The following is a 27,375-nucleotide window of genomic DNA, read 5'->3' as shown; positions in this document are numbered from 1 at the left end:
CTTTTTCTAGGATCGTCGTCCTCTGAGCTCATCGAACAGTAGGACTAAAACACTAGGGAACCCCTTGGAAGAGATGTGACTGGATCCGGACGTGGTGTTGGAATAACGTGCTATTTCACAAAGTCATGTGCACTTCCATCACTTCGTCTTTTGACCGTGGCATGGGAAATGGGATCCACCTCCCATAAAGAATGTCCCTTCCTAGATGAAGGATGGAGGGTCCTACACATTTGTGGTCGCCCCATTTTGGAGGACATTCTTACACTTTGAGTTTGAGCTCAAAACCGAAGTAAATGAGTTGATTCACAAAATTTGAAGGTTATTATTGCGTCACATTCCATTATAGGGGCGTCACCTAATAGGACAAAAATGGGTCATCCAGAAGCAATATCAAAAATCTCTTATCTCAAATAGTTTTTTAATGACCGAACAATTCTTTAGTTAATTTTAATTTAACTCAATTTTATTAGATAATAATTAATTTTTACGGTTGGAATCAATCCAAACCTGGACATAAAACCAATTTCTACGGTTGGAATCAACCCAAACCTGGACGTAAAATTAATTTCTACGGTTGGAATTAAAAGGAACCTGGACGTAAAATTGAAATTTACGGCTAGGTTGACGAAAGGAAAATTCAGTAAACTAAACCTAGACGTAAAATTAAAAATTACGTTTGGAATTCAACTAAACCTAGACGTACAATGGAAAATTACGGTTGGAATTCAACTAAATCTAGACGTAATACAACATGCAAACCAAAGTTTACGGTTGAACTGAACTAAACCTAGACGTAAGTTCTTCAAAAACTAAATTACGGTTGAAAAATCTAGTAACGTACCCAGACATAACACTGGCAAAAAGTAACTAAAACCCTAATTTTACTTCGATTTCATTCAATCTAACCTATTTTAAGCACAAAAACAAGTAAACAAAGATGGGTATGTTCGATTATTACCTTACATACACCATGGATTTGTTCGATGAAATGAATTCAAATGGATTTACGATGAAAAGAATGAAGAGAAAGAGGAGAGGAAGAAGAGCAATTGAAATGTGAAGAATAAAGAATATAAATTAGGTTTTGTTTCTGTTTTTAAGTTTTAATTTTAATTTTAATTGAAGGGCAGTTTGGACAGTTGCTATTAAATCAAAAGTACCCCATAATCAAATTTTTGGTCACTAAATATCCAAGTGAAGCCCCTCTATTGGATCGTGACGCCCCAACAATAGCCTTCCAAAATTTAGTCTAAATTTTAGTCATTTAACAGTCCATTTTAATCTCGAAAATTATATTACATAAAAATCCCTACTATATTTTTTTACCATCAAAAAAAAAAAAGAAAATTACAAACCCCCAAAAAAAAAAAAAAATAATTAACACGAAAAACCACTCTATGCTGTTACTAACTTTCTTTGTCTGCTCCTTTAATATGAGCCGATGAACTCGACCCAGAAACCATTCCGATCGGTTGCATAGGCGTAAATCGCTGCAGCTGTATCATGCGGGCGTAACAACCGTCAGGGAAATGGTTTAGTAGATGTGAATGTGACCCTTGTTCAGCTACCTTGCCATCATCAATTACAGCTATCACATTTGCGTGCCTAATTGTTGCCAATCGATGTGCAACAACAATAGTTGTTCGTCCTGAACAAGCTCTATCCAGGGCCTCTTGCACGCATCTTTCTGATTCTGCATCTAGTGCACTTGTTGCTTCGTCTAATAACATTATCTCGGCCTTTTTCAGAAAAGCTCGTGCAATTGCAATTCTTTGTCTTTGTCCACCTGATAACTGCACTCCTCGCTCACCAACCCATGTTTTGTATCCGTCTGGTAACCCTGAAATGAACTTGTGTGCATTTGCTAATGTTGCAGCTTCAATGATTTCGGCTTCTGTTGCTGATTCACGCCCGTACGCAATATTCTCATAAACTGTGTCACCAAATAGACATGGTTCTTGCGGTACCATTGCAATGTGTCTTCGTAACGTTTTTAGATTATACTTGCGAATGTCTTTTCCATCAATCAGTACTCTACCAGATGCTGGTTCATAGAATCGCTGAACAAGAGCAATTACTGAGCTTTTACCGCATCCGCTTGGACCAACAAGTGCTAATGTTTTTCCAGCTCGAGCACGGAGAGACAGGTCTCTGAATATTAGCGTGTCAGGGCGAGACGGGTAGGTGAAATCGATGTGCTTGAGTTCTACATCACCACGTAAACGGTCAGGGACTGGAGTAGTGTCATGATCGTCAGGTTCAATTTCAGTTTTTCGGTCAAGGAGATCGAACACAGATTGCATGGCTTGACCACCTTTGATGAAGTCTGGTGCAAGAGTTAGTGTTTCAGCAGCACCATTAGCTGACACCATTAGAATCATGAAGACACGGATTGTCTTTGAGAAGTCGGATATACCATGCTTAACAAGCCAGGAGGCATACCATAGACCAAGAGCATAAGATGCATACAGTAAGAACTGGGCAACACCAAATCCACTTCCAGCTATCTGTCCCTTCCAGAAGCAACGTTTAAGAGGTGTTTCAAGGTTGGCAGAGAAGAGTCCCACGATTTTTTCTTCCGAATTGAAAGCAGCAACAGTTCTGACATTGGCCACTGCCTCAGCAGCTAACTGAGTGGACTTGGCATGTGCAGCTTCCAAATCACCCGAAAATCCTTTCATGAACATTTTCTGACATTAGAAACAACAAACTATTAGTGAACAAATTGTCTCATCAAATTTCAAGTAAGATTTTGCAGATCATATATATATAGGAGACTATTTGAAACACGAACCTGTAAAACAGTAGCCGCGACAACAACAGGAAAAACGGCAAGGAGGAGAAGAGCCAGGCGCCACTGTAATACAAAACCAGTCAAAGAGGCAACAAGCATAAGAGCTGAATTTTGCATGATAACCGAAATTCTGTCGCCAATTGCTGATCGGACATTATTGGCGTCCATTGCCAGTCTAGCTGCAATTCTAGCACTCTCATTCTCTTCGAGGTCAAACCAACCCATCTCATTCTTTAGTACTGCTGCCAACATCTTCTCTCTAACCCGCTTTGTTAAATTCTCACCAACCACATCCCAAAAGAAATGTTGCAATGTATTGAAGATAAGAGCTGCGGAAGAAACCCCAATCAATACGAAACAGTACTTTGTGATTTCTCTGCGCATGTAAGCATGATCCTCGCTATAATAGACACTAAGAACTGCACTAAGTACATAGGCAAAAAGGGCACTTATGAAACCACATGCTATAGAACCAACTGAGCCAACAAGAGCATAAGCCCATTCAGGAGAGTTCATCTTAGCAAGACGCCAGAATGAACTTGCTTGTGCTTTGAATGGAAGCTTTTCATGCCTATAATTAGCATATGAACTGTCGATAGAGTGCACAAAATCTGCTGTAGAAAAGTCTGATAGTCGTCGTGAATATGGTGATCGGCCATATGATGAATTCCTGGTTATTATCGGTGAGCTGATAGAGTTTCTAGCAGTAGAAGGCCTGTTAAGAAAATCAACACGGAGTTAAACAATTGCTCTTCTGCGTAATCAAGTTCAGTATCAGTAATGAAATTCGATAACAATATTGTGATGTACCTTGCACTTGCACAACTCTTTCTTGCATTGTTAACAGCGGTTTCATGAGCCATTTCTTGCATTTTAATGAGTTTAGCATAAACACCATTTTCACCTTTTGCAAAAAGTTCATCATGGGTACCAATTTCAGTAACTGTCCCCTGCTGTAAAACTGCCACAAGGTCAGCTTTACGGATAGTTGAGAGACGATGTGCAATGACTAGAGTCGTTCTTCCGATCATAAACCGATCGAGAGCTTCTTGCACTAGCTTCTCCGACTCTGAATCTAATGCACTTGTTGCTTCATCTAATAGTAAGATTGCTGGGTTCTTAAGCATTGCCCTTGCAATAGCAATCCTTTGTTTCTGTCCTCCAGATAATTGAGACCCTCTTTCCCCTACCTGCAATTACCAAGTTTTTACTGTCAGTAACAAATTTTTACCACTACTTTTTACTTTCCAATAATGAGTTTAATATCATGATTTTGCAGGTATTTAGGAGTTAAAACAGTACTTAAAGTCAATTGAATATAAACTTTGTTTTTTGTTTTTCCATTAAAGCTTTCTTTATTTCAGCACATGTTGACTGAGACTATATTATTTTTCTATCAGTTTTATATGAAACAACTCTCTCCATGATTGACTTAAAATAAGCTAGGTTTGAATCAGTTGACTACAAGGAACCCCAAATTTTTTTAAGAAATTAAACAAAGTACACAAGTACATAACTATTCCTTTCTTAATTACAAAAAATTTGCCTAATTCATTAAAATTCATTTTTTTCTTCAGGAAAACAGTTTCACATAATTGCTGAATACGACTTGTTTAACATTATTGACTGTTATACGGATAGAAAATGACAGATCAGTAACATGTTACCAAACCATTTGGCAAGGTATACATCTAGAGATCTGAACCACATCCTAGAATATAACAGATAACATTACCCAGACACACACCCTTTTGTCAATAGTGTCCAAAACTCGATGCAAAAAGAAAAAAAGATCCTCTTTAGACCAAGTTTTCGAGAGTAAAACGGGACATGACATCCTAAACACAGGTGAAGTAACGTAGTCTGTGCCTCCGTTACTCGAATGGCAAGAAAAAGCTTAGGAACATTACCTGAGTATCATAACCTTCGGCGAGTTTGATAATGAATGCATGAGCATTAGCAACTCTGGCTGCTTCTTCTATCTCAACTTGGGTAGCATCAGTTCTACCTAAGAGCATGTTTTCTTTAATGGATGTTGCGAACAAGGCTGGTTCTTGGCTTACAAGTCCAATTTGTTGTCTCAACCATCTTAATTTCAATGTCTTTATGTCTTTCCCATCTACCAATACTTCCCCTGCGGACATGTAATTCAATTTACCTAACACATGAGTTTTCAAGAACAAAAACTGAAATTTCATTTCAGAACATTTTAAAACAAAATCTAGTGAAATTACCTGCAGATGGATCGTAGAATCTTTCGATTAGAGAAACAACAGTACTTTTACCAGAACCACTGCTTCCTACTATGGCAATGGTTTTTCCGGCCGGAACGTTTAATGAGAAGTTGTTTAGGATTTGAACATCTGGTCTTGATGGGTATGAGAAATTGATGTTTTTCAATTCAACATGTCCTGTTACCGAATCTAACTCGAGCCCTGTTTCGGCGTTTTTATCAATAGTTGGTCTGTGATCAATAATTTGGAAGATTCTTGCTGCTGCTACTTTAGCTTTAGCAAATGCTGCCATACTTGGAGCTGCTTGACCCAATCCCCTATTCATAATCAACACAACTCAAAATTTGCAAACACTCAAAATCAAATTAGTTCCGAGGCGAAGAGATTAGAAAACTTACAATCCACCAATCATGACAGCAAACATGGTAGCAATGGCAAGACCACCATTGGTGTCGTGGTGACGAACTAAATAACCTCCATACCATAAAAGAAGAGCATAACAACAGAAAACAGTGAAGAAAGTTGCACCCAAACCAATCCCTTTAGCTAATCCAATTCTATAACCAATTTTTTGAGAATTCTTTAGTGCAGTGGAATAAGCTTGTAATGCTCTTGATTCACCAACATATGAGAAGACTGTTCTTATTTGACCCACTGTCTGCACAATTCATTCAATTTTTCTTCCCATCATAATCAAATAAAGAAATTTTCGGAACTGGAATTTCAGAGCATAAGAATCTAATGGTGTTACCTGTTCGATTATATTTCCAGCTTGGGATAGAGATTCTTGACTTTTGGAAGTGAATTTGGATAATGTAGTAGTATGAATACCTCCAATCAAAGCAATTACAGGTACTACTCCAAGTGTAAGTAAAGCTAATTGCCAAACAGCAGTGAAACCCACTATAAATCCAGTCACAAATGTTGCCATATAATGCATGAAATTTCCCAACTGTTTCGAAAAAACCCGAAAACAACATAATTAGATTCAGTTTCCTAAGAATTAATTTGGGTTTTGAGAAGAAAATTTGTTTACCTTCTCACTAATGGCATCTTGGACTAGTACAGCATCAGTGTTGATAGCAATAACAACATCAGAAGTCCTAACTTCTGTATCAAAGTATTGAACATCTTGGTTTAATGCTGCTTCTAAATATTTGATTCTCATTTTTGCTGATTGTCTTTCTCCAGTCCACATCCAACATGATATCTCTGTAAACACACACAAAAAAAAAATCAAAACTTTCAGAAAAATTCACAGAAACAGAGCAAAACAGAGAAATTGGATGCTGATTGCACCTGCCCATGAGGATGCCCAAATTGATGCCCCAACAACAAGAAAGTAAAATGCATACTGCAAACAAAAAAATCAAGAAATGTGAATCAAATCAAATCAAAATAAATTTTTTTTTGATGGAATTGGATGTTGATGATGATGATGATGATTACCTTTAAGACTTCATCCATCATTTTGTCAATATGATTAATATTAGCACCGAAAGAATTAACAAGATCAGCAAAGAATCTAAGGAACAAAGGTAAAGAACAACCATGAACAATAGCACCTAATGTACCAATCACCATTAAAACATAATCCAAATTATCAGCAAATCTGAAAAGCTCTTTAAATCCAACTGGAGCTAAAGAATTAATGGGTTTCTTCTCCTCATCTTCAATAACTACTTGTTGCTGTTTCTTAGTATGATTCTCTTTATTATTACTCTCATCCAATTTCTTTTCTTTATTATCATTACTATTACTCATCTTCTCCTCCATTACTACTTGCTTTTCACTCACTTGTGCTTCTTCTTCTACTGTTTGTAAATTTTTCTCTGGTTTTTCTGTAGACCCAAGCTCTATACCCTGTTCTTCAGTCCATCTCCAGTACTCTACCTTATTTATGTCCTCAGTTGTATCCTGTGATGACATTGCAAACCCTCTCTCTCTTTGACTTACTTATTTTTCACTGAGGATGTATTGATTGGTTTTGTTTTTGTTTCCTCTCTAAAACCAAGAACTATAGTTGGAGTTGTAGTTGTGTTTTGAATAGATCAATATGAACCATGAATGAATGTGTGAAACTAAAGAAAATGACACTTGCAAAACACTAACTGTGAATTGAAGAAATGGGAGGAAGAAATATCCATTATTTAAAGCTGCTCACATAAAACAACTACTGGTGTATAGTAGTACTAGTATTCTGAAGAAGAAAAAAAAGTAAGTATTCACATCTGATTATCAAAATGACTTTTTTTTTGGGTTACTTTTTGCTTGACTATACAAGTTTGACCAAGCTTCACTCATCGACATAAATCCCGAAAAATATTCTTTTGAAATTTAAAATCACACCTGTATATATATGGTTTAATCTAGACTCTGGATAGTAGATTTATAACGATTCAGGGACGTGGTTTTATTTAGACTGTGAGCGTCCTATTATCAGATCAGATAATTTTCTCTATTTCAAGGGTTATGAAATGATTGTTAAATTAACCAGCGGCTAAGCAACTTTTTTCCAAGACTCCCCTTATAAGGGTTATTCAGATTTCCTCGTGATGGCTGAGGGAAAATTCCTCAACAAGTTAAATGTTAAAACTGACATATTTTACACAAGTTAGTATAGCTTCACATGCAATGTTGAGGGCATTATGGTCATTTGGGTTTGACTAGTACCAGTCATATGTCCGCCTGAAGCATCTCGCGTGGGGGATTGAAAGGTTGTAGTATGGTACAAGGTACTATTACTAAATAAGGTGAGAATAGGGAGGGGCTGGAGTGTTTGTTTGATGGATTTCGTTGCAAGATATGAAAACCGGAAAATGAGAGACATCATGTTTTGTTTTGTCACTGTTTATTTCTTTTGTTTTTAACTGTTTGTCTCCTTTCCTCTAACTCAGGCTTCTTTCTTACTTTTCACTGTTTCTTTATACCCGAAAACAAGAAGATCCTTGACTCATCTCTAATCAAGAGTTCTGTTCTGTTTGAATCACTTGTCTTGGAATAGTTTATGGGAATAATGCGACTGTTCCCCTTACTTTTATGTTGCACGGGTTGCATGTAAAAGATACTCATCCGATTTAAGAAAAAATGATACTTTTATTTTTATAATTTCATTCTTCTTTTTTTTTTTTTTTTTTTTTTTTTGACAAAAATGAAGAAAACAAAAATATCATTTCTGTTGAAATGGAAGTACAATGGTAAAACTATTGATAATATCAATGATCAGAGTTTTGAGTTCAAAATCGAATCCCGTTAACACAAAATCGTAACTTAAATTCGAAACTCGTTAAAACCAAAATCTTTTTCACTAAATAAATAAAAATGAAAAAGGTAAATCTTTGGTTCATTAAGCACAAGTAGGAGATTAGCATGGCATGGGTTCATACATCCCCTACACATGGGGTTGTCCACTTTGGCTGACTTTAGAGTGTAAAATGTAAATTGATGGTTTTAGAAAATGAGTCACGGTAAGTACATAGACAGTTGAAGGGCAGGTTCCTCGGTCAAACCCCAAATCAGCAAGATTGCAAATACTTTTTAACTGGGCAGAGTTTGTTTGCTCCCAGTAAACAAAGACTGAAATCTACTCAGGTTCGTACCAATATTTTACTAGCATTTGTTTCTTCTCCTCTTTTGATCTTCAATGAAATGCTTTCAAATATGTGGTATCGAACAACCGCCCGTCTAGCTCAGTTGGTAGAGCGCAAGGCTCTTAACCTTGTGGTCGTGGGTTCGAGCCCCACGGTGGGCGTCTTCTTTTTCCATTTTTTTTCTTTTTTGTAACTGTCATTTTAACGGTGAATAGTATTCCAGTTTTTTACTAAAATGAGTCTTTGAAGCTTGAGAAGTACACTTTACTGACCTGACAATGTTTCTGGTCACCTGATTTGTTATTTATTTTGGGAAAATTAATAAACCGTGCAGTTTCCGTCCATATAATTAATAAACCGGGCAGAAAATTTTAATCTTTTCTAAAGTGGTCTTTCTGTTAGTTTAGACGTCTGGACCTACCAAATCGGTCTCCCACATTGACTAAGTCAATTATTTAGGATATAATGACTAACATATCCTTATAAGTGCGTAATAATTAAGGAAACCGGCATGTAAATCTGCTTCTTCTTCGTTTACGCCTTGTATTTTTGCCATTCCTATCGAAACCAAACCAGAAACACCAGTGAAGTGAAACTTTCGAGGATTAGGGTATCACTAAAGAATAAAGTTCGGACTTGTTTGATTATTTAGAAGATTTAATGGTATACCAAGAGTATAACATGGGTCTTCAACTTATTGTTACAGTGAAAGTTGAAATTAAAGGAAGATGAAGAAGAAGGTAATTCTTAAATTGAAGCAATATAGGTCTTCAAAAAGAGTAAGTGCATCAAACCCAGTTTTTATTAATCTTTGTATTGGTCGTACTAGATGGCTAATTGCATTAATTTTTTACATGGAGTAGAAATTGAATTTAGGGTTCTTCAAAATTGGGGGTTTATTGATTCATGGTGTTTTTGGTTTCGATCTTGGTTTGTGGTGATCATTCGATGGAATCTTGTTCAAGTATGGTCGCGATTTGGTGGTAGCTTGGTGGTTGCTATTTGTTGCTATGTTGTGGTGCTGGATTTTTCATCTAACCACCATATGCCGTATTAACTCCATAAGCACCGGATAATGATGATGAAAAGTAATGGTTTCTTTTTGTTGTTGATGAAATTGGGTAGTGATGAAATTGATTATGTGATCTTGTATTTATACCATATGTATCAACTTGTTTTGCTACTGGATGGATTGGGTAATTGTAACTTTATATGATTGATAAATTTTTATTTTCAATTTAATCAATTTGAAGTTTGGGATACTTTAGTTTAGAGCTGATTTTGTAGAGATATGTATCATATCAATTTTGCGATGAGCTGAAGGAATTGAAGGTCAGAGAAGAAGATCAGGGAGACGTATCTGATGAGTGCCAAATATTGTATATATTTATCCCTTTTTGTTGGCATTTAACTCATCTTTTGTGCATTAATTCTACATTTTATCCCATATTCTGTATTTTCATTGTTTTCAAGAATAAATATTTTTCTTACTTAATTTTATATTTTTAGGTAATAAATAAAGTTTGGATGAATTGCGGAGCGGAATAGAGCAGAAAAGTAGTGAAAAGCCGGGAGGAATTACGCAAGGAAGCCGCAAAGAATGGAGCGCACGTCCAAAAAGCTAGGAATGGGCTCAAGAAGGAAGAATTGTTCTTAAAGAAGATATGGGCTTGGCATACCCAAGGCCCAAAACCCTTACCCAAACCCATTTTCTATAACCAAAACCGCCTCCATCTTCAGCCGTTGGATTGGATCCATCTCATCATCCGATGGTCGCTCCTTCATCGCGCATCAAAATCTGAAGCTCCTGCAAAACACCATAGTGCCTAAATTCCAAGCCTTCAGATTAGATCACATTTAGATCCTACGGTCGCTTCTTTGCATGCGCATCAAACCTCGATACTTCCGCTTAACACTACAACACCTAACTCCATCCGGCACCGTTAGTTTCGTTGTATATCTGCATCCAACGGTCTCTGCCAGCCTCTTCACTTTTAGCCGTTAGATTGATCCATCATCTCCACATCCCACGGCTCATCCTCGCTATTCATCCAATTTGCTACAACCGCCCAACACCCGAGCACCCGATACATATACCCATACCAAACATCCCCTTCCCCTTCTTCCATCGACATCTCCTCCTCCATACCCTGTGCAGAACCACCACCACCTTCTCCACCTGCTCTGACATCGCCACCACCACTCCCTACGCCACCAAACCAACCCTAAACCTAAACCCATCATTACCATCACGTCCTATCTCTTTATCAACCACTAATTTCTCCAATTTCTCATCTTTCTTCTCACTGAAACCCTAGGTGAGAAATTGGGGATATAAGTGATGTTAAAGCAGAAATTGAAGCAAGAGATGAACCAGGAGAAGAAATTGGAGAGTGGGTCGACGAGTTGGAGTGAATATTTCATCTAAATTAGGTAAATCAATTTTACCTAATTTCTGTTTTTGGGGAAAAGGGTGTTAACCCTAATTTTGGATTTTTGTATAAATAGGGGTCTTTGGGTGTTGTAATAGAATAGGCCTGGATTAGCCAGAGCACCACCTCAGAGGCCTGGACTAGCCAGTGCCCTCAATTATCCATGTTCTGTGAATTTCTATTATAGTTCTTAATTCAGTTAATTTCCATTTCAAATGTTAATTATGTTTATCATGTTTTTTGTAATTACTCACCATGTGTGTGTTGTCTGAATTACCTTGTGTGATGTTTATTGTTGTTCACAAGATTAGCATGAGCTAAGTTGCACTGGCTAAGGCTCAGATGAAGCCTAGTGCACTGTTAAATGATGAAATGTTAGGCTAGAAACCTCAGTGCACTGATTTGATTGAGCAATGGGAGAATTCAGTGCTCACTAGTGCTTGTGATTGATTGTACTGTCAAAAGACAGTCAATTCTAGGAGCACATCAGTTGAGCAAGCTGTTTATCTTGCTATTCCCTTTTTGTATGCATAGGATGTTCAATTCAACCTAGAACTACACTATCTGGCTAGGTCACAAGGGTGGACTCTAAGCCTTAGCTTAGCCACAGCTGCAAACATCTCCCCTGCCCTTGGCTTAGGCCTTGGTTTATCTCTTTGTCATTCTTTATGCCATTATCACCTTCACCATCATCATTGTTGTTTGCTGTTTGCTTATGCCATTGTTAATATGCACATGTAGATTATTGTTGTTTTATCATTGTATATATTGCCACATTGTATATATTGATACTATCTCCATTGCCATCCTCACTGCCTTGGTCTTTCCCTTTGCTATATTGACTTGTGTTGCCCTGTCATGCTTCCCTGAGCAGCCTGCATTACCCTTCTGCTGCTGCTGAAGCCACTGCTGCTGCTGCACTGAGCTTGCCTCAGCTAAGACCACAGTTCAGGTTAAGGCCTAAGGCCCAGTTCACTGTTACCAAGCCCAGTACACATCAAAAGAACCCAAGCCCAAATTCAAAACCAAAGCCTAGTTCACTACCAAGCCCAGTTCACAAGTAAACTGTTAAGCCCAGTCCACAGTTCTCTCCAAAAGCCTAGTGTACTGATAGGCTAAAGCTAAAGCCCAGTTCATTCCCAAAGAACTCAAAGGCCCAAAGCACAATCATAACCCATTGGTTACCAAAATCCATTGGTACCCAAAGCCCAACAATAGCAACTAGAACCCAAAATAGCTAAACACTACAAAACACACCCAGTCTCTGTGGATCGACCCGTACTTGCACGAGCTACAACCGACGACCGTGCACTTGCGGTATTACTGTAGGCCCGCGTTTTTATTACGCTTCATTTTTATACGCTCCTCCGGGCCCACCAGTATCTAGGTTAGTCGAAGTTTTAGGGGCTTTTAAGTCTTCTACAGCCGACACGTTTGAGTTAACTGGGGTTACCCGTTTTTTGAAAAAAGCGGGATGGAAAATGTCAATATCGGCCACTTTATATAAACATTTGAATAAACGGCCACTTTCTGAAATACATTTCAAAAGCATGGACATTTTGTTAAAAAGCCCATTTATTTTTCACTTTTTTCAGTCCAAGGACATTGTAAATTTAACTTCATCATAGAGAAAATGAAAAGTCTAGTGCTAGTACTCATGCACAGATGCGTTTTCATATTTCTGGAATTTCTCAACTAAAAACAAATTGAAAAGCTTATTAATATTCAGCCCTTTTTCTTTATCAGGATGATAATTATGAATGAAAAGAAAAAGACATACATTTTTACCTTGAAGTAATTGATTTACTGAATTCTCTTATTAGGGAGGAGAATCTAAAAGAAATCTATAACTTTTTTCTTTTTTAATCTATCGAATGTGGTTCTTTAGCAAAAAAAAAAAAATGATTTACTGAACTAATTTATACATTAACGATCCTCGAACTAATTCATATGTTAATAATCATTTCCGGTATGAGGCTAAGGTTCATGGTTACTTGTCCATGTAGATATGCAACTCATATTAAAAATAATTAAAATAGATTTGATTGTGTATTATTTAGGCGGGTCATTAAAAATATTTGTAATTAAATACCAAATATTTCATAAAGTCGATAAATCCCGAAACATAATGCTAATACACGATTCAAAATCCATGAAATTAAATTTTATATCTCGTCGTAACAATTTTCACCCATATATATATAGCATTTGTCTTATATGGTATAATGCAAGTTAAAGTTATACAAAAATTTCATAGTAATTTTGTGATTGTTTACTTATTTTCGGGCGGAATGGCTAAGATGTCCGCAATTTTTTACCTCATTTTTGTTATCTTTATCGTCGCTTTTGTTGGATTTATGGTGTCCGAGGTGGAAGGTAAAACTTGCACAACAGCATGGGGTCCATGCCAAAGTGACGCAATATGTGATGCTCAATGCAGCAACCATTCTCGCGGTGAAGGATTTTGTAACTTTATTATCGCTACTCGCCAAAGACAGTGTTTTTGCGCATATCCATGTTGATTTCAAAGAAACTGATAAATTTGGATGTTATTTTCGTTTGGATGCTCTTTTTCATGGAATAAGGTTAGATATCCAAAAGGATGTTGGTGCGTAGTTTGTTGCCAAGCTACCCTCCAACTTATTATCGGATGATTGTAATTCTTTAATAGAGTGAATCTTTTTTTCCTTTATTTAAATAATGAATTATTTTTATTTAATAAAACAAATATAACTAAAAAGTTAAAGTTAATGTCAGTTTTGTCTTTTACTGTAAACCTTTCTTCAAATAAATTACAGGGTTAGCTTCTTTCAAGTACTTTGCTATGAGTTTTGCGTTGTTCACAGTAGTAAATCATTTAGTTTTTTTATTCAAAAAAAATAATAAAAGTAATCATTGTGTAGTAAAATGAAAAAAGAAATGTAATCGATGGAATCATATTTATTTTATCTTTTATTATGTCAATCTAACTAGTTAAGTGGCATTGTTTATACTGTATAAAATAGATAGAATGCCAGCTAACCATGCCCTCATAGAAAATTCCAGAATTTTAACATGTCTTGTTGTCCAAGTTACTTGCACATGAAGTTTATATCATAATTAGGGTGTACATAAACTACATAAATACATATATCCTAAACCCTAAAAAGATAGGAAATTCTAGGTTAGCTAACCCGAATAAGAACTATTGTATCAAACAACCAATAAAATACCTTTATATTTATCTGTGAATGTAGGCATAACTCGGAGAGCCACGTTAAATCTTTGTCTCTTCACTTTATCTTCAACTCGTTTTCTAACCCCTAATTTTGCATCACCATCACCAATCAATCATGTTTTACGTCTAAAAGTAATTTTTGGTACAAACAGGCATCTTCACGCTCTATTTTCTATTAATAATCTCAAAGGAAGGTACATGGAGATCAAGTACATCGAGAAATAGAAAATAATAAAAACAAAATACTTTAAGTAGTATATAACTTTTCTTTTGTAAATCATTGACCGAAATCCTTTTGACCTTCGACACCAACAACCTCCCCCGATGTAACACTGTTATGAAGACTGTTATTCTGCTCCAATATCATTTAACTGCAGATTCATGGCTTATCAATCTAATTGTAATTGATGTACGTTGAGGTATTATATACCCTCTTGCAACAGTGTCTTAGTAGTTTAATAAATTTCATGCTTTAAAAAAAGAAACAAAAAACAAATCAACAACATATTTATAGTAATTCCCTCTCCCCATGGAGGTAATTTGCAATGAGAAACAATTACGACAAGAGTAATGTATTCTGATTTTTTTTTTTACTATAACGTTTGTTCTGATCAGAAAGTACTTTATACATGTTTTGATCTCAAATCTTACAAGCAATGCCGAAAGAAACCTCCTTACCTGAGAAGCAAACGGAACATTTTCCTTACCTTAGAATTGTTCTAAAAAAGGATAATGATTATAAATCAAGTTTAGCATGGAAAGAAACCTAATTAAATAGGCTGGTAAAATTCAAATGTTATGAGTATACAATTTTATCCATGGAGGGACCACTTTTCTCTTTTAACACAAAAGTGGACTACTTGTCTCACCTTCTGATATGGAACATCTTTATGTCTCTTTCAAGATTCTTCTATACTTGCTATCCAAGTTTAGTTTTTCTTGTTTTAGAGTTTTATTACTTTCTTCTTTTAATGTTTTACTATTTTTAGACTCTTGTTAATGCCTATATAAACATGCTAAGTCGTTCCTTGAGAACACACTTATTATTATCAGTTTAATCAATATAACTCTGTTTCAGAGCAACTATACTCTTTTCCCATAAACCTTATTAAACTTTCATCTGATTCTCATCCTATTCGTCTATTCTCATCTCTGGAAAACTCCGCTTTGCATTCTTCTTACTAGTTCTGCATTACGTGGTATCAGAGCCAATGTTTTGAGATTCTTATCTCAAAACAGATCCTCAATTCGCTTCCGCAACTCAAACCCTAAACATAAAAAAAAAAAAAAAAAAAGTTCCTTTAGTTAGTTTCTATGGGTGACCAAATCACAAGACCAGAGTTTGCAAAAACTACTGAGAGATTAGATCAACTTGACAAGAATATGCAAAAGAAGATGAATATTAAAGAAAATTCTGATAATGGAAAGAAAAATATGATACTGAGAACAAGTCACAGGAAGAAGGAAAACATTCTAGATCAAAATATTCTTCTAGAGATGAGAAGAAACGTAATATTTCCCGTGATACTCATACCCCATAAGGAGTTTAAAAAAATAGACATTGTGAAAGAGAAAACTATCAGTCTCACAAGAAGTTTTCTAACCCTCAATTCAGCAGAAGTGAAGATGATGCTGAAGAATATTTAGAAAGAAATTGGGCTGGAGAAAGACGTATACGTACAAATCAAAACTCTTCTGGATCTCTTCCCGATTACAATCTAAAGTTTGACATTCCTACGTTCAGTGGTAGGTTCAAAATAGAAGAATTACTAGACTGGTTTTATGAAGTTGAATCTTTTTTCGACTTTATGGATGTACCAGAACGCATTCAGGTGAAACTAGTAGATTACAAACTCAAGTGAGGAGATGTTGCTTCGTGGTATAAAGTTGGTGAAGATCGCAAGAATTTTGGTAAACTGCCAGTAAGATCATGGAGGAGAATGAAAGATCTCATAAGAGATAAGTTTTTTCCAAGAGACTACAAACAACAACTTTTTATAAAGCTTGAAACTTGTAAACAAGGTGAAAGGTTAGTAGAAGAGTATGTCTCTGAAATTTACAACTTACTAGAACGTAATGAACTTAATGAAACTGAAGAACAACTTGTATCTAAGTTTATTGAAGGTTTGAGTCGATTGATTCAAGAAGGAATGACTCAAACAGTTTATACCATGGTTGAAGTGATTCAACAAGCCATTAAGATCGAACGGCGTGTTTTTCGTTCTCCAAAATTTCCTACTAGACAGAACCTAATATCAAGGTAACTTCAAAACTTCTTCTTCATACAGTAATTTCAGCGAGAACCCTTCTTATCAAGATGATATCCCTAGTCGACCACAGTTTCGAGTTGCAAATTTTACTAATTCTCCTACACCAAAGAATCCTTCACCTATTCTTCCCAGTCCAGCTGAATATCAATCCGTACATCCATCCCAGGTTGTTACTTCTCTACCAAGTAATACCTCAAATACCCGCTTCACTAGTAAAATCCAAACATCTTTTCTTCTCCACAAAAAAACTTGAATCCTTATGCTAAAATCAGGGGAGAAAAATATAACAAGTGCCAACTACCAGGTCATACTTCATCATAATTCCGTAAAGTTCATGGTTTGGTACAAGGTAGTCAAGAGGATTTACACAAGTATAATGGTTTAGTTAATGATACTACAAGGGAGTCGGAAGAATCTGATGTTGATGAGACTATTGAAGCAGATGAAGTTGGTCAGATGTATGGACATCATTACATTGGAGTGATTCGACCATTACTACTTTCTCAACCTTCTTATTCTCGGTGAAATAGTATTTTCAGGACTAAATGCTCTCTTGGAGGAAAAATAGTTGATATGATTATAGACAGTGGAAGTATGGATAACTGCATTGGAGCTGATGTAGTTAAGAATTTAGGTTTACCAGTGACTCCACATCCTCAACCCTATTCTGTTGGTTGGGTAAATAGTTCTTCATCTCAAGATATAACACATCAGTGTCTAGTTCTCGTTCATTGGATATGAAGATGAAGTTTTATATGATGTAATCAATATGAATGCAGCACATTTACTTTTTGGAAGACCTTGGCAATACGATGTACGTGCTGTTTATAATTGCTTTGAGAATACATACACCTTTTTCAAGGATGGCAAGAAGAAAACTTTAGTTCCTTCTAAATCTACAGATATTTATAGGGAGCATAGTGATGGCAAGACAAGCGCATTAGTGGCAAGCATTGTAAAGCAGTTACAAACACATTCTCTTAGTTCACATGAAGAGTCTAAGCCAATGATAGTCATACCAGAAAAGGTGAAACCCTTGATCAATCAGTTCCTTGGTTTATTTGCGGATGAATTGCCAAAATCTTTGCCTCCCTTAAGAGATTTACAACACCAGATATATTTTATTCCAGGTGCATCTCTTCCTAATTATGCTCATTACAAATTAATTTCTAAAGAGCATGAGATTCTGCAAGGACAAGTGAATGATTTATTAGAGAAAGGTTTGATCGGTTTGAGTAAAAGTCCTTGTGCTAGTCCAGCATTTATTTTCGACAAAAACGATGGAGGATGGAGAATGTGTATTGATTGTAAAGCTCTCAACAAGATTACTATTCCATATAGATTTCCAATACCAAGACTTGATGATTTAATAGATATGCTTGTTGGTTCTAAATTATTTTCTAAAATTGATCTTCGAAGTGGTTATCATCATATTCATATACGAATATGAGACGAGTGGAAAACAACTTTTAAAAATCGAGAAGGGTTATACGAGTGGTTAGTAATGCCATTTGGACTATCCAATGCACCCAGTAATGTCATGAGGCTAATGAATCAAGTTTTATAACCTTTTCTTGGTAAGTTTATCACTGTATACTTCGATGATATCTTGATATACAGCCGTGATGAAGAGTAGCATCTCTTTCATTTATCTCAGGTATTTCAATCTCTTACTGATAATGCACTTTACGTAAACCTCAAAAAGTGTACATTTTTATCCAAGTCGGTAACCTTTTTGGGATATATTATTTCTGACAAAGGAATTTCAGTTGATGACTCTAAAATTAAATCTATCTCTGAATGGCCTACTCCAACATGAATTTAAGATGTTCGAAGTTTCCATGGTTTGGCATCTTTTATATTCGTTTTATTCGCAATTTTAGCTATATAGCTGCTGAAGTGACTAATTGTTTGAAGCAAGAGAAATTTCTATGGACTGAGGAGGCAGATAAGAGTTTTAATCTTCTTCAGGAAAAGTTGTGTAGTGCACCAGTACTTGCAATGCCAGAATTTTCCAAACCTTTTGAAGGTGATTGTGATGCATATATAGTGGGGATTGGAGCCGTACTATCTCAAGATAATCACACCCAGTTTCTTTTCATAGTGAAAAAATTCAGATGCTAAGAAGAAATGGTCCACTTATGACCTTGAATTATATGCTCTAGTTCAAGCTTTAAAACACTGGCATCCTTATCTAGTTCATAATGAATTTATTGTCAACACTGACAATCAAGCTTTGAAGTTTTTACAAACTTCAGCTAAGACTAATCAAATGCATGATAGATGGTTATCTACCATAAATCAGTATAGCTTTTCTATTAAACACAAGAGTGGTAAACTGAATCAAGTAGCTGATGCATTGAGTCTACGTGCTCACCTTTTGATCATTATTTGCAGTGAATGTGTTGTTTTTGATTACATCAAAGACTTATATGTTGATGATGAAGATTTTAAAACTATATGGGAGCAATGTGGAAATATGTCTTCTAGGATCGATGATTTTCTTATTCAAGATGGATTTCTCTTCAAAGGTTTTCGTCTTTGTATTCCACAAGGTTCTTTGAGGCTTCATTTAATTCATGAACTACATGGCAGTGTACTTGGTGGTCATTTTGGTCGAGATAAAACAATTGCATTAGTTGAAGAACGTTATTTTTGGCCTTCTTTAAAAAGAGATGTGCAGAAGTTTGTTTATAAATGCATGGTGTGCCAATGCTCCAAGGGTACCATTCAAAATACTGGTTTATATAGTCCATTACCAGTACCTGAAGCTCCTTGGGTCGGTGTAAGTATGGATTTTATACTTGGATTGCCACGTACTATTAAAGGGAATGATTCAGTTATTGTCGTTGTTGATAGATATTCAAAAATGACACATTTTGTTGCATGTAATAAGACTACTGATGCTTTGTGGCTTCTTTATTCTTCAAGGAGATAGTACGTTTGCATGGAGTACATAAGTCTATCACACCAGATCGAGATACCAAATTCCTTAGCTATTTTTGGAAATCCTTATGGATGAGATTGGGAACCGAATTAAAATACAGTACTACTGCACATCCACAAACTGAAGTTGTCAACAGATCCTTAGGAAATTTAGTTCGTGGTAAGATTATTGAATCTCAAGAAAAACAATGGGAAACTTTTCTTCCTCATATGGAATTTGCGTTCAATACTTCTGTAAACCCTTCTACAGGTAAATCTCCATTTGCTATTGTTTATTCAAAGGTACCAAATCATATTCTGGATTTGGTTGTATTACCTAAACCTTCCTAGTCTCATGCTAAGGCTGATCAACTGGTTGCCAAAGCTTCTCAACTTCATCAAGAAGTTAAAACAAAGTTGGAGGATTCTAATGCTAAGTACAAAGCAAATGCTGAGAAACACAGGCGATTTAAAACATTTCAAGAAGAAGAGTTGGTAATGATACACCTTAGAAAAGAAATGTTTCCAGTTGGCACTTACAACAAAACCAAAATGAAGAAGTATGGACCTTTCAAGATTTTGAGGAAGATAAGTGATAATGCTTATGTTGTGTATCTTCCATCCAATTGGAATATTTCTAACATATTCAATGTGCAGGAAATTTTCACCTTATATGAAGAGAATGATATTGAAAAGACGATAGTACCCAAATACACCTCAATCTAAAACTTTTCCACCTATAAGTCCTTTCTCCGAAAGTGATTGTCTGTGGACTAAGTCGAGACAATACAACTAATAAGTTCTCACTTCGTATGATCGTCTATGGATACGAGATCGAGACAATACGACAACAAGATAACTTGTGTGATTGATTATGGATACAAGATCGAGACAATGCAACAACGAAGTATGTTAACTTGATAAATTTTTCGGACTTAACCAAACACAATAGGATTACTATCAAGTAAATAGGAATTAACGTTTGTGTATTACTTCTAATTATCATAAAACAATTATAATTGCGGAAATAGAAAAGTAAAAGACACAACAAGATTTTGTTAACGAGGAGACCGCAAATGCAGAAAACCCCCGGGACTTTGTCCAGAATTGAATACTCTCAGGATTAAGCCGCTATACAAAATCAAACCAACTTCGTATAGTTGAGACCAAGCAACTAAACCTATAGTTCGATTAGTTCCTTCTGTATTCCCAGGTCTCCAACTTGTAATAAATAATGTACTTGGAACAAATCCTTTGGTTCTATTACAAACAGTAAAGGAACAATAAATCTATTTGGTAACAACTCTTTTCAACCAAGTGATGTGAGTTCGACAAAAGTCTCTTCTGTTTATCCCAATAAACTCCTTTGTCAGGTCCTTATATCTATCTAATAACAACTACAAAGTAATTGTCAAGATTTTGCAATCAATACTTTGAATCACAAAGAATTGTATTGATGCCGATCTACTTAACTAATCAATTCAATCTATCACAAGGATAAACCGATTATAATTGGATCCTCTTTAACCGAAATAAGTATTATGCACACGAAAGATTATGAACCCAAATCAGAAATCTTCTTCGTCTTCAAATCTTCTTAGATCTTCAATAAACACGTGCACACAATCAACTTGAATATTTTGTCATCAATCACGCACAGTCTGTTAACAATGGATAATCACAAGACGTCTTTAGATCTACAAACAGTCTAAAGATCCCCGTCGAAACTTCGATCTAGTTTGAGTGAATCTTATATCAGAAGAGAAGATTCTCAAGCATAAACAAACTAGGTGCAATCAAAGTTCAACAACCTTAGTCAATCAAATCAATTGAAAACTAATAATAAACCGCAATTATCTAGTTTCCCACCAATGGTACTAATAGAGCTTCTCAATCACAAAGAAGTCTTTAAACCGAGCGGCGATAAGAGATTTCGCCTAATTAGGTTACTTTCCTCTCTGAATAGGCGGCTCCACCAATAACAACACAACTAGGTAGTTTTGCTGGCTCTGAGGATTAGTTTGCTCGAAATGCAAACTTTGATATTTATAGACAAAGGAAGTTTGGACACCAAGGAATTTCCAAAATCGAAAATATTCTCAAGATATGCAATATATTTCAAATTCGGTTTCCATAATTCCTGGAAATGCTTTGTCCAAACATTGACCGAAAATCTACTAGAAAATCTCCAACTAGTAAATGCACATTACTAATTTTCATTTTCCAAAAATAAAATTAAAAAACTTAATTAAAAGATTCATAATTTATTTTTCGATCCGGGATTTTTTTCTTTATCTATTAAGGAATATCTTTGAACAATAAAAGATAAGCGTTACTGCACATGTTCAAAGTATGTTGACATCTTTACTTTGTAAGTCCTCTTTCATACTTACAATCTTGAAACTGATTTTCCGCACTTCTAAACAAGTTTAGAATTGGTTCATCCAACTTTCAAGCACTATGTGATTGATCAAGAACACTCAATTACTAAACATGGATTTCACGGTTCTACCAAAACAAGTTTCGGTCTACCTCCATGCGAGTAATGGATTTAGTCACACTAGCTTTCCAAAAATTCGGTTGACTAGGTACTAGGATCGGTCCCCACATATATATGGTATCTAACTTGTATTTGTTACACATGTCCGTAGGATCGGTTCCCATATCTAAAAACGTGTTGCACATGTTCATAGGATCGGTTCCCAATATCTAGAAACTTGTTGCACCTCATACAAGGATCGATTCCCCTTTGTGATCGGTTGCACCTCTTATTAGGATCGGTTCCCCTTTACCTAGAGTTGGTCATACCAATTACACAAATCGATCATACCGTCTCAGGTGATTACTTAAGATCGGTTTCACTAATAAAAGTCATACCAATACAAACGTCAGGTCTTTGTGAATAGTTTTAGCAAGAACATAAACAAGTCATGAGCGGTTATACTAATCACACATATTGGTAGTTCAAAAGATATTCAATGGATAACAATACCAATAAGCCTAGCGATTTCCCTTCCGATTCACAAAACAAGTTCATGGATTTACTTCCTTTAAATGAATGTAAAACATTGTTTCCTAGGATGAAATCTTCACCTCATACCCATACATAATCACCATAGCATTCAAAAGATTATGTCGATGTCTTATATACAAAGTTTAACGGTTAAGCAATAAACCTCGTATTGTATTCCTTAATACTGTGTCTAACTAGAGTATAATCATTCATGCTTCGCATTTATGTTTTCAATATGCACGACTTGAAAGATACGTTAGGGAATGAAACAGTTTAACTCACATATCACTAACCTCAAGTGGAAGGATGATGTTATCATTGTAGCTCCTAACTTCTTCACTTCTTCAAGTCTTCGTAATACGTGCAATGTCTCATATCCTAATACTGTCAAGCTAACCTATACGAAGTTGAATCTAGTATATAATCCAGCGACTCTTTAAATGAGCTTTGGCTCACTAAAATACGACAACCAAACTTGACATACCAACGCTTGGTGGGTTCAACCGAGCTATGCTCTAACAAATATTGCTTGATTCATAATTCAACTTGAGGACAAGTTGTTTTTCAAGAAGGGTGGACTGATGTAGAACATCTCTACTCTAGATTCTTCTATACTTGCTAGTCAAGTTTAGTTTTCCTTGTTTTAGAGTTCTATTACTTTCTTCTTTTAGTGTTTTACTATTTTTAGACTCTTGTTAGTGCCTATATCACTTATTATTATCAGTTTAATCAATACAACTCTGTTTCAGAGAAACTATACTCTTTTCCCTTCAAACCTTATTAAGCTTTCATCTGATTCTCATCATATTCGTCTATTCTCATCTCTGGCAAACTCCGCTTTGGATTCTTCTTACTAGTTCTACATTACCTTCTCTCTCTAATATCAAATGAATAGGACCAAGAACAAATTAGGAAAAAATATAAAATATATGGCTACAATGATTAGTTTTCTTAATATTTGTGCAACCCAAACAAACCTATTTCTTAGAAATGGAGAGAGTATAACGGTTGTTTCGATCAGAAAGTACGTTATCCTTGAGTTTTGATCTCAAATCTTACAAACAATGCTGAAAAAAACTCCTTACCAGAGAAACAAACCAGACATTTTCCTCACCTTGGAATAATTCTAAAAGAGGACAATGATTCAATAATCAAGTTTAGCATGGAAAGCAACCTAATTAACAATTTGGATCAATACTCTAAAAGGTCATTCACTCACTCACTCCCCTTTCTTTCCTTAATCCATGGAACCACCTTTCTAATTATTATTAATTTAGTAGTTTATTTTTTATTAGTGAATAGTAATGCTAATAACACGCAATTGACTACTACAATTGCTTCTAAATAGTGTTGCATGTTACACTAATTCTAATTATGTCCTTCTCTTTTTATAGAATTTTTTCATGTCAAAATCAGTCGGACAGAGAAAGCTGATAACAGGCTATACAAATGGATGAAGTTCAAAGCTTTTTTCAGGGATAGCCTTGAATGAGTTGAAGTAACCATTACATAGAAAAATGGTTGGTCCCAACTTTACCACTAAAGAGAGAAAGTGATATTCTCTAGGATTGATATGTCCACAACATGCCATGACAATAATATTTTTTGGTGAAAGCTAGCAATCATCAAAGTTTTTAGATAAAGAGCCTTTGTTGTACATTTACCAGTCGGGTTGTGATCAACATCTACAATGACTACCAAAACTAAGCTACAATGACTTGAAAACGAAAATAGATTATGCAACAAGCCGTCATTGGATAAAGTTCTTTTGGATTTTTATCTTCTTTTAACCAGTGGTGAAATTACCTGGATTTCTCAAAACAACAACACACCATTAAATATGAAATTAACTGTATTTCTCAAAACAACAACACACCATTAAATAATGATATCTACGATTTGAATTCAGAAACCAGGTAACCTATCGTTTTTAGCGACTAGACAACCCTACAAATTCCTTCTAGCATCCTTAGAGGTAGCAATGTAATTATCAATGCTTAACTAGAATAAAGAATGGTTTGGATGTTTAATCGAGAAATGCTTTACACTAATTACTTAGCTGGATCTTCTAAGTTAGTTTATAACTAACGTGGTCAAGAAGGGATCTTAACTGAAAAGTGGCAGTTAATAAAATCATTAAGTTGTGGTTCTACTATTTCTCTGCCAAACATCCGTACATTCTAAAGTATTTTATTATTTTTTTATTTTTTAATAATTCGTATCAACAGTTTTGTCTTAAATCTACATGCAGATTTGCTGCCTTGTGGACACTGTACAATTTTGTTATCTTCTAGTGGTAGTACGTACGACTTTGCCCCTTTTTTCAAATAGTATGCAAATGGTGGCGTGCCTGCCCTTTGTTTTCTATCATATAATATGTCTTGGTGTCTTACACCGTGTTTGTTTACTCCTGGGTCGTCTGGATCTGAGAGAATTCTTCCGACTCATCTGAGTCTGATTCGATATGTTTGTTTTGAGTCAGGTCTGATTCATCTGGCTCAAAAATATGTGAGTCGGTGGTTTGGTCCCATGAGGCAGGGATATTTTGTTACCTGACTCAAATGGGTCCGAATCAGGGATTGTATCTGAGTCAGAGGTTGAGTCAGATCTGATTCACAATGGAAAACAAACAATCTAACTGCTGACTCGGCACGAATCAGGGGTTGACTCATATCTAGACGTCGAGTCAGCTGTAAACAAACAAGATCTAATTTAACGTAGTAGAAATATATACAAGAATGTAGGGGGCCTTGGCCATCCATATGTAGCGGTGGCCAATTCATCTAAAAGGGTTATTAAAGGTGTAAATAATAGTATGAAAACTGACACTTGACCTAAGTAGCTAATAATCTCAAAAAAAAAAGTGTTGTAAACCTTTGTGATGTTGTCTAATGAGGAACCTCTCATTTGTTTGAGCTAGTGTCTGTAAAGTGCAATTAGAATAAAAGTGAACAGTTTTAGATAAAATCATGTATCTAGGAAAATCACTTTGTTGCATCTTCTAAAAGGATTAGGGTACCATGGTCTACCTTATTCTTTTTCTTCTTTTTATTTTTGTCATTGTCTCATCTAACTCTAACTATTGTTATTTCTTCTCAATTTTGTACTTTATTTCTCTTGTTTGGGATCGAAATTAGAAAATACTAACAAAAATTCTGAGAAAAAGATTTTTTTTTTTTTTTTTTATGGGATACCCGAAGAGATCAGAAAATTTACCCTTATACCTGAGATGAAAAAAAATTGCTTTAAAATTTGTTGATCTCTTGTAAAACATTTTTTAGAAAAATTGGAAGCTGTCAATTATCTTCATAAGTTTGGGCTTTCAGCTCAATTGGGCCCACCATACTTCTCAAATTTGGACCCACTGGAAATAGTCACCTTGGCGCTTTTGTTAGTTTGTAGATAGTTCTTTTGCTTTTTCAGCCCACATGTTGTGAAAGACATTATATACATCCGAATTTCACATGGTTTCTGGTGGGCATCTTTGGTTGTTGGATGTCATATGCTCAAATTTGTAGATGCGGTTAGAGCCATTGGAAAAGTGATATGATGATTCCATCACATGGTTAGTGAGTCCCATGCCTTGACTAAGATTGCAAGCAAATGGTTCCCCACAAATAATTGGCTGCAAAGAGGTTGCTCCGATCTTCGGAATGCAGTCAAAAACTCGATCTAAAGAGATGGAAACACGCTGTAATTATACAACCTGGTTAGTGAGTCCAGAACAATACAAGAATAGAAGGCATATCCAACATCTTTTCTAGCTCTCAGTTAAGAATTATACAACCTAGTTCAGTTTCCACCAACATTCCGATTTGTAATATCTTCTTCTTCTTCTTTATTTCTATTATGTTTTGTCAGGGACAAACAACGGAAATTGTCCTCCAATAGCAGAAATCTTTCGACCAAACACTTTCCTCCTGTCCCTATATTACGGAATTTCTCATCAATCAGTTTGCAGACGCAATACATGCAAATCCCAAGGGAGACCAATCTGACTGAAAACTCAAAGCCAATTAAGAATTCTACACCCTAATTAGTTTCCACCAACATTTCGATTTATAATTTCTTCTTGTTCCTTTATTTCTTAACCTGAATATATAGAAAAGGTAAATGCAGAGTGATCAAATGAAGTATATGAGCGTTTTTTTTCTATTTGATCGATGTCTTACAAGACCGTTGTTAGTCACTTTATTTTATAGTACGAAGTTGTTACCTCACAATGGATTCATTTGGGTACCCTAGATTAGGTATGACAAACAAATTGAACAAAACACATATGAACCTCAAAGTACATCAAAAGATAGAGGGCAAATTGATAAAGTGTCCTGCTTCAAACCATATAATTAATAAACCGGCCAAGATTTTAAATTCTTCTATAAAGTGGTCTTTCTGTTAGATATAACACCTGGTCCCACCAAAACAGTCCACCAAGCTGACTTAGTCAATTCTCAGGCTTAAAATTACCACCATATCCCCATCCTTATAACCTTGCGATTCAGACACTTCTTTTCATCTTTATTTCTTTCTTCTTCTTCTTGTTTCTGTCTCTCCCTCCACGATCCTTCTCTTTGAAACTAGGGTTAGAAATTCAAGTTATTGATGAAAAATAAGTAATCAGTGATGAAGGTGACTATGCGTGATGTTAGTGATATTTGGAAATTTTGAAGTTTTAGGGTTTCGTTGGATGCAGGAAGGTGAAAAACAAATCGGGGATGAAGAAATACGAATCCTAGTAAGATTTTTAGAACCCAAGCATTAATTAACTTAGTATTTGACGAAAACTCATGTTTAGATGGTGAAATCGATTGATTTCCGTTGATTTGAATTCTAGGGTTTGGGGCTCTTTCTCCTTTTTGCTTTGTTTAATCAATTGGAAGGTTGGTTGAAGATATGATGT

General features: G+C 35.5%; 1 protein-coding gene and 1 non-coding gene across 2 annotated transcripts; one reads left to right on the top strand and one right to left on the bottom strand.

Moving 5' to 3' along the window:
• Positions 1–1,243: 1,243 nt before the first annotated feature.
• LOC113338802 (ABC transporter B family member 1-like) lies at positions 1,244–7,193 on the bottom strand. Its single transcript, XM_026584185.1, has 10 exons — positions 6,478–7,193; positions 6,328–6,382; positions 6,065–6,240; positions 5,780–5,980; positions 5,427–5,686; positions 5,029–5,345; positions 4,705–4,928; positions 3,605–3,984; positions 2,795–3,509; positions 1,244–2,690 (listed from the first exon to the last, which is right to left on the bottom strand). The coding sequence occupies exons 1-10, from the start codon at positions 6,955–6,957 to the stop codon at positions 1,407–1,409; spliced, it is 4,092 nt and encodes a 1,363-aa protein (XP_026439970.1). The 5' UTR covers positions 6,958–7,193; the 3' UTR covers positions 1,244–1,406.
• A 1,513-nt stretch (positions 7,194–8,706) lies between these two features.
• TRNAK-CUU lies at positions 8,707–8,779 on the top strand. Its single transcript has one exon. It is a non-coding gene; the product is annotated as a tRNA-Lys (tRNA).
• The last annotated feature ends 18,596 nt before the right edge of the window (positions 8,780–27,375 follow it).

Source organism: Papaver somniferum, unplaced genomic scaffold, assembly GCF_003573695.1.
Source record: "Papaver somniferum cultivar HN1 unplaced genomic scaffold, ASM357369v1 unplaced-scaffold_19, whole genome shotgun sequence".
NCBI lineage: Eukaryota > Viridiplantae > Streptophyta > Magnoliopsida > Ranunculales > Papaveraceae > Papaver > Papaver somniferum.
The sequence above is the reverse complement of the archived record's forward strand: the minus strand, read 5'-3'. Positions and strand labels throughout refer to the sequence as shown.

Coding starts and splice junctions, on each gene's coding strand:
- LOC113338802 (XM_026584185.1), bottom strand. CDS start 6,957: ATGTCATCACAGGATACAACTGAGGACATAAATAAGGTAGAGTACTGG. Junction 6,383..6,477: donor TGATGGATGAAGTCTTAAAG/GTAATCATCATC, acceptor TTTTGTTTGCAG/TATGCATTTTACTTTCTTGT. Junction 5,687..5,779: donor CTGGAAATATAATCGAACAG/GTAACACCATTA, acceptor TGAATTGTGCAG/ACAGTGGGTCAAATAAGAAC.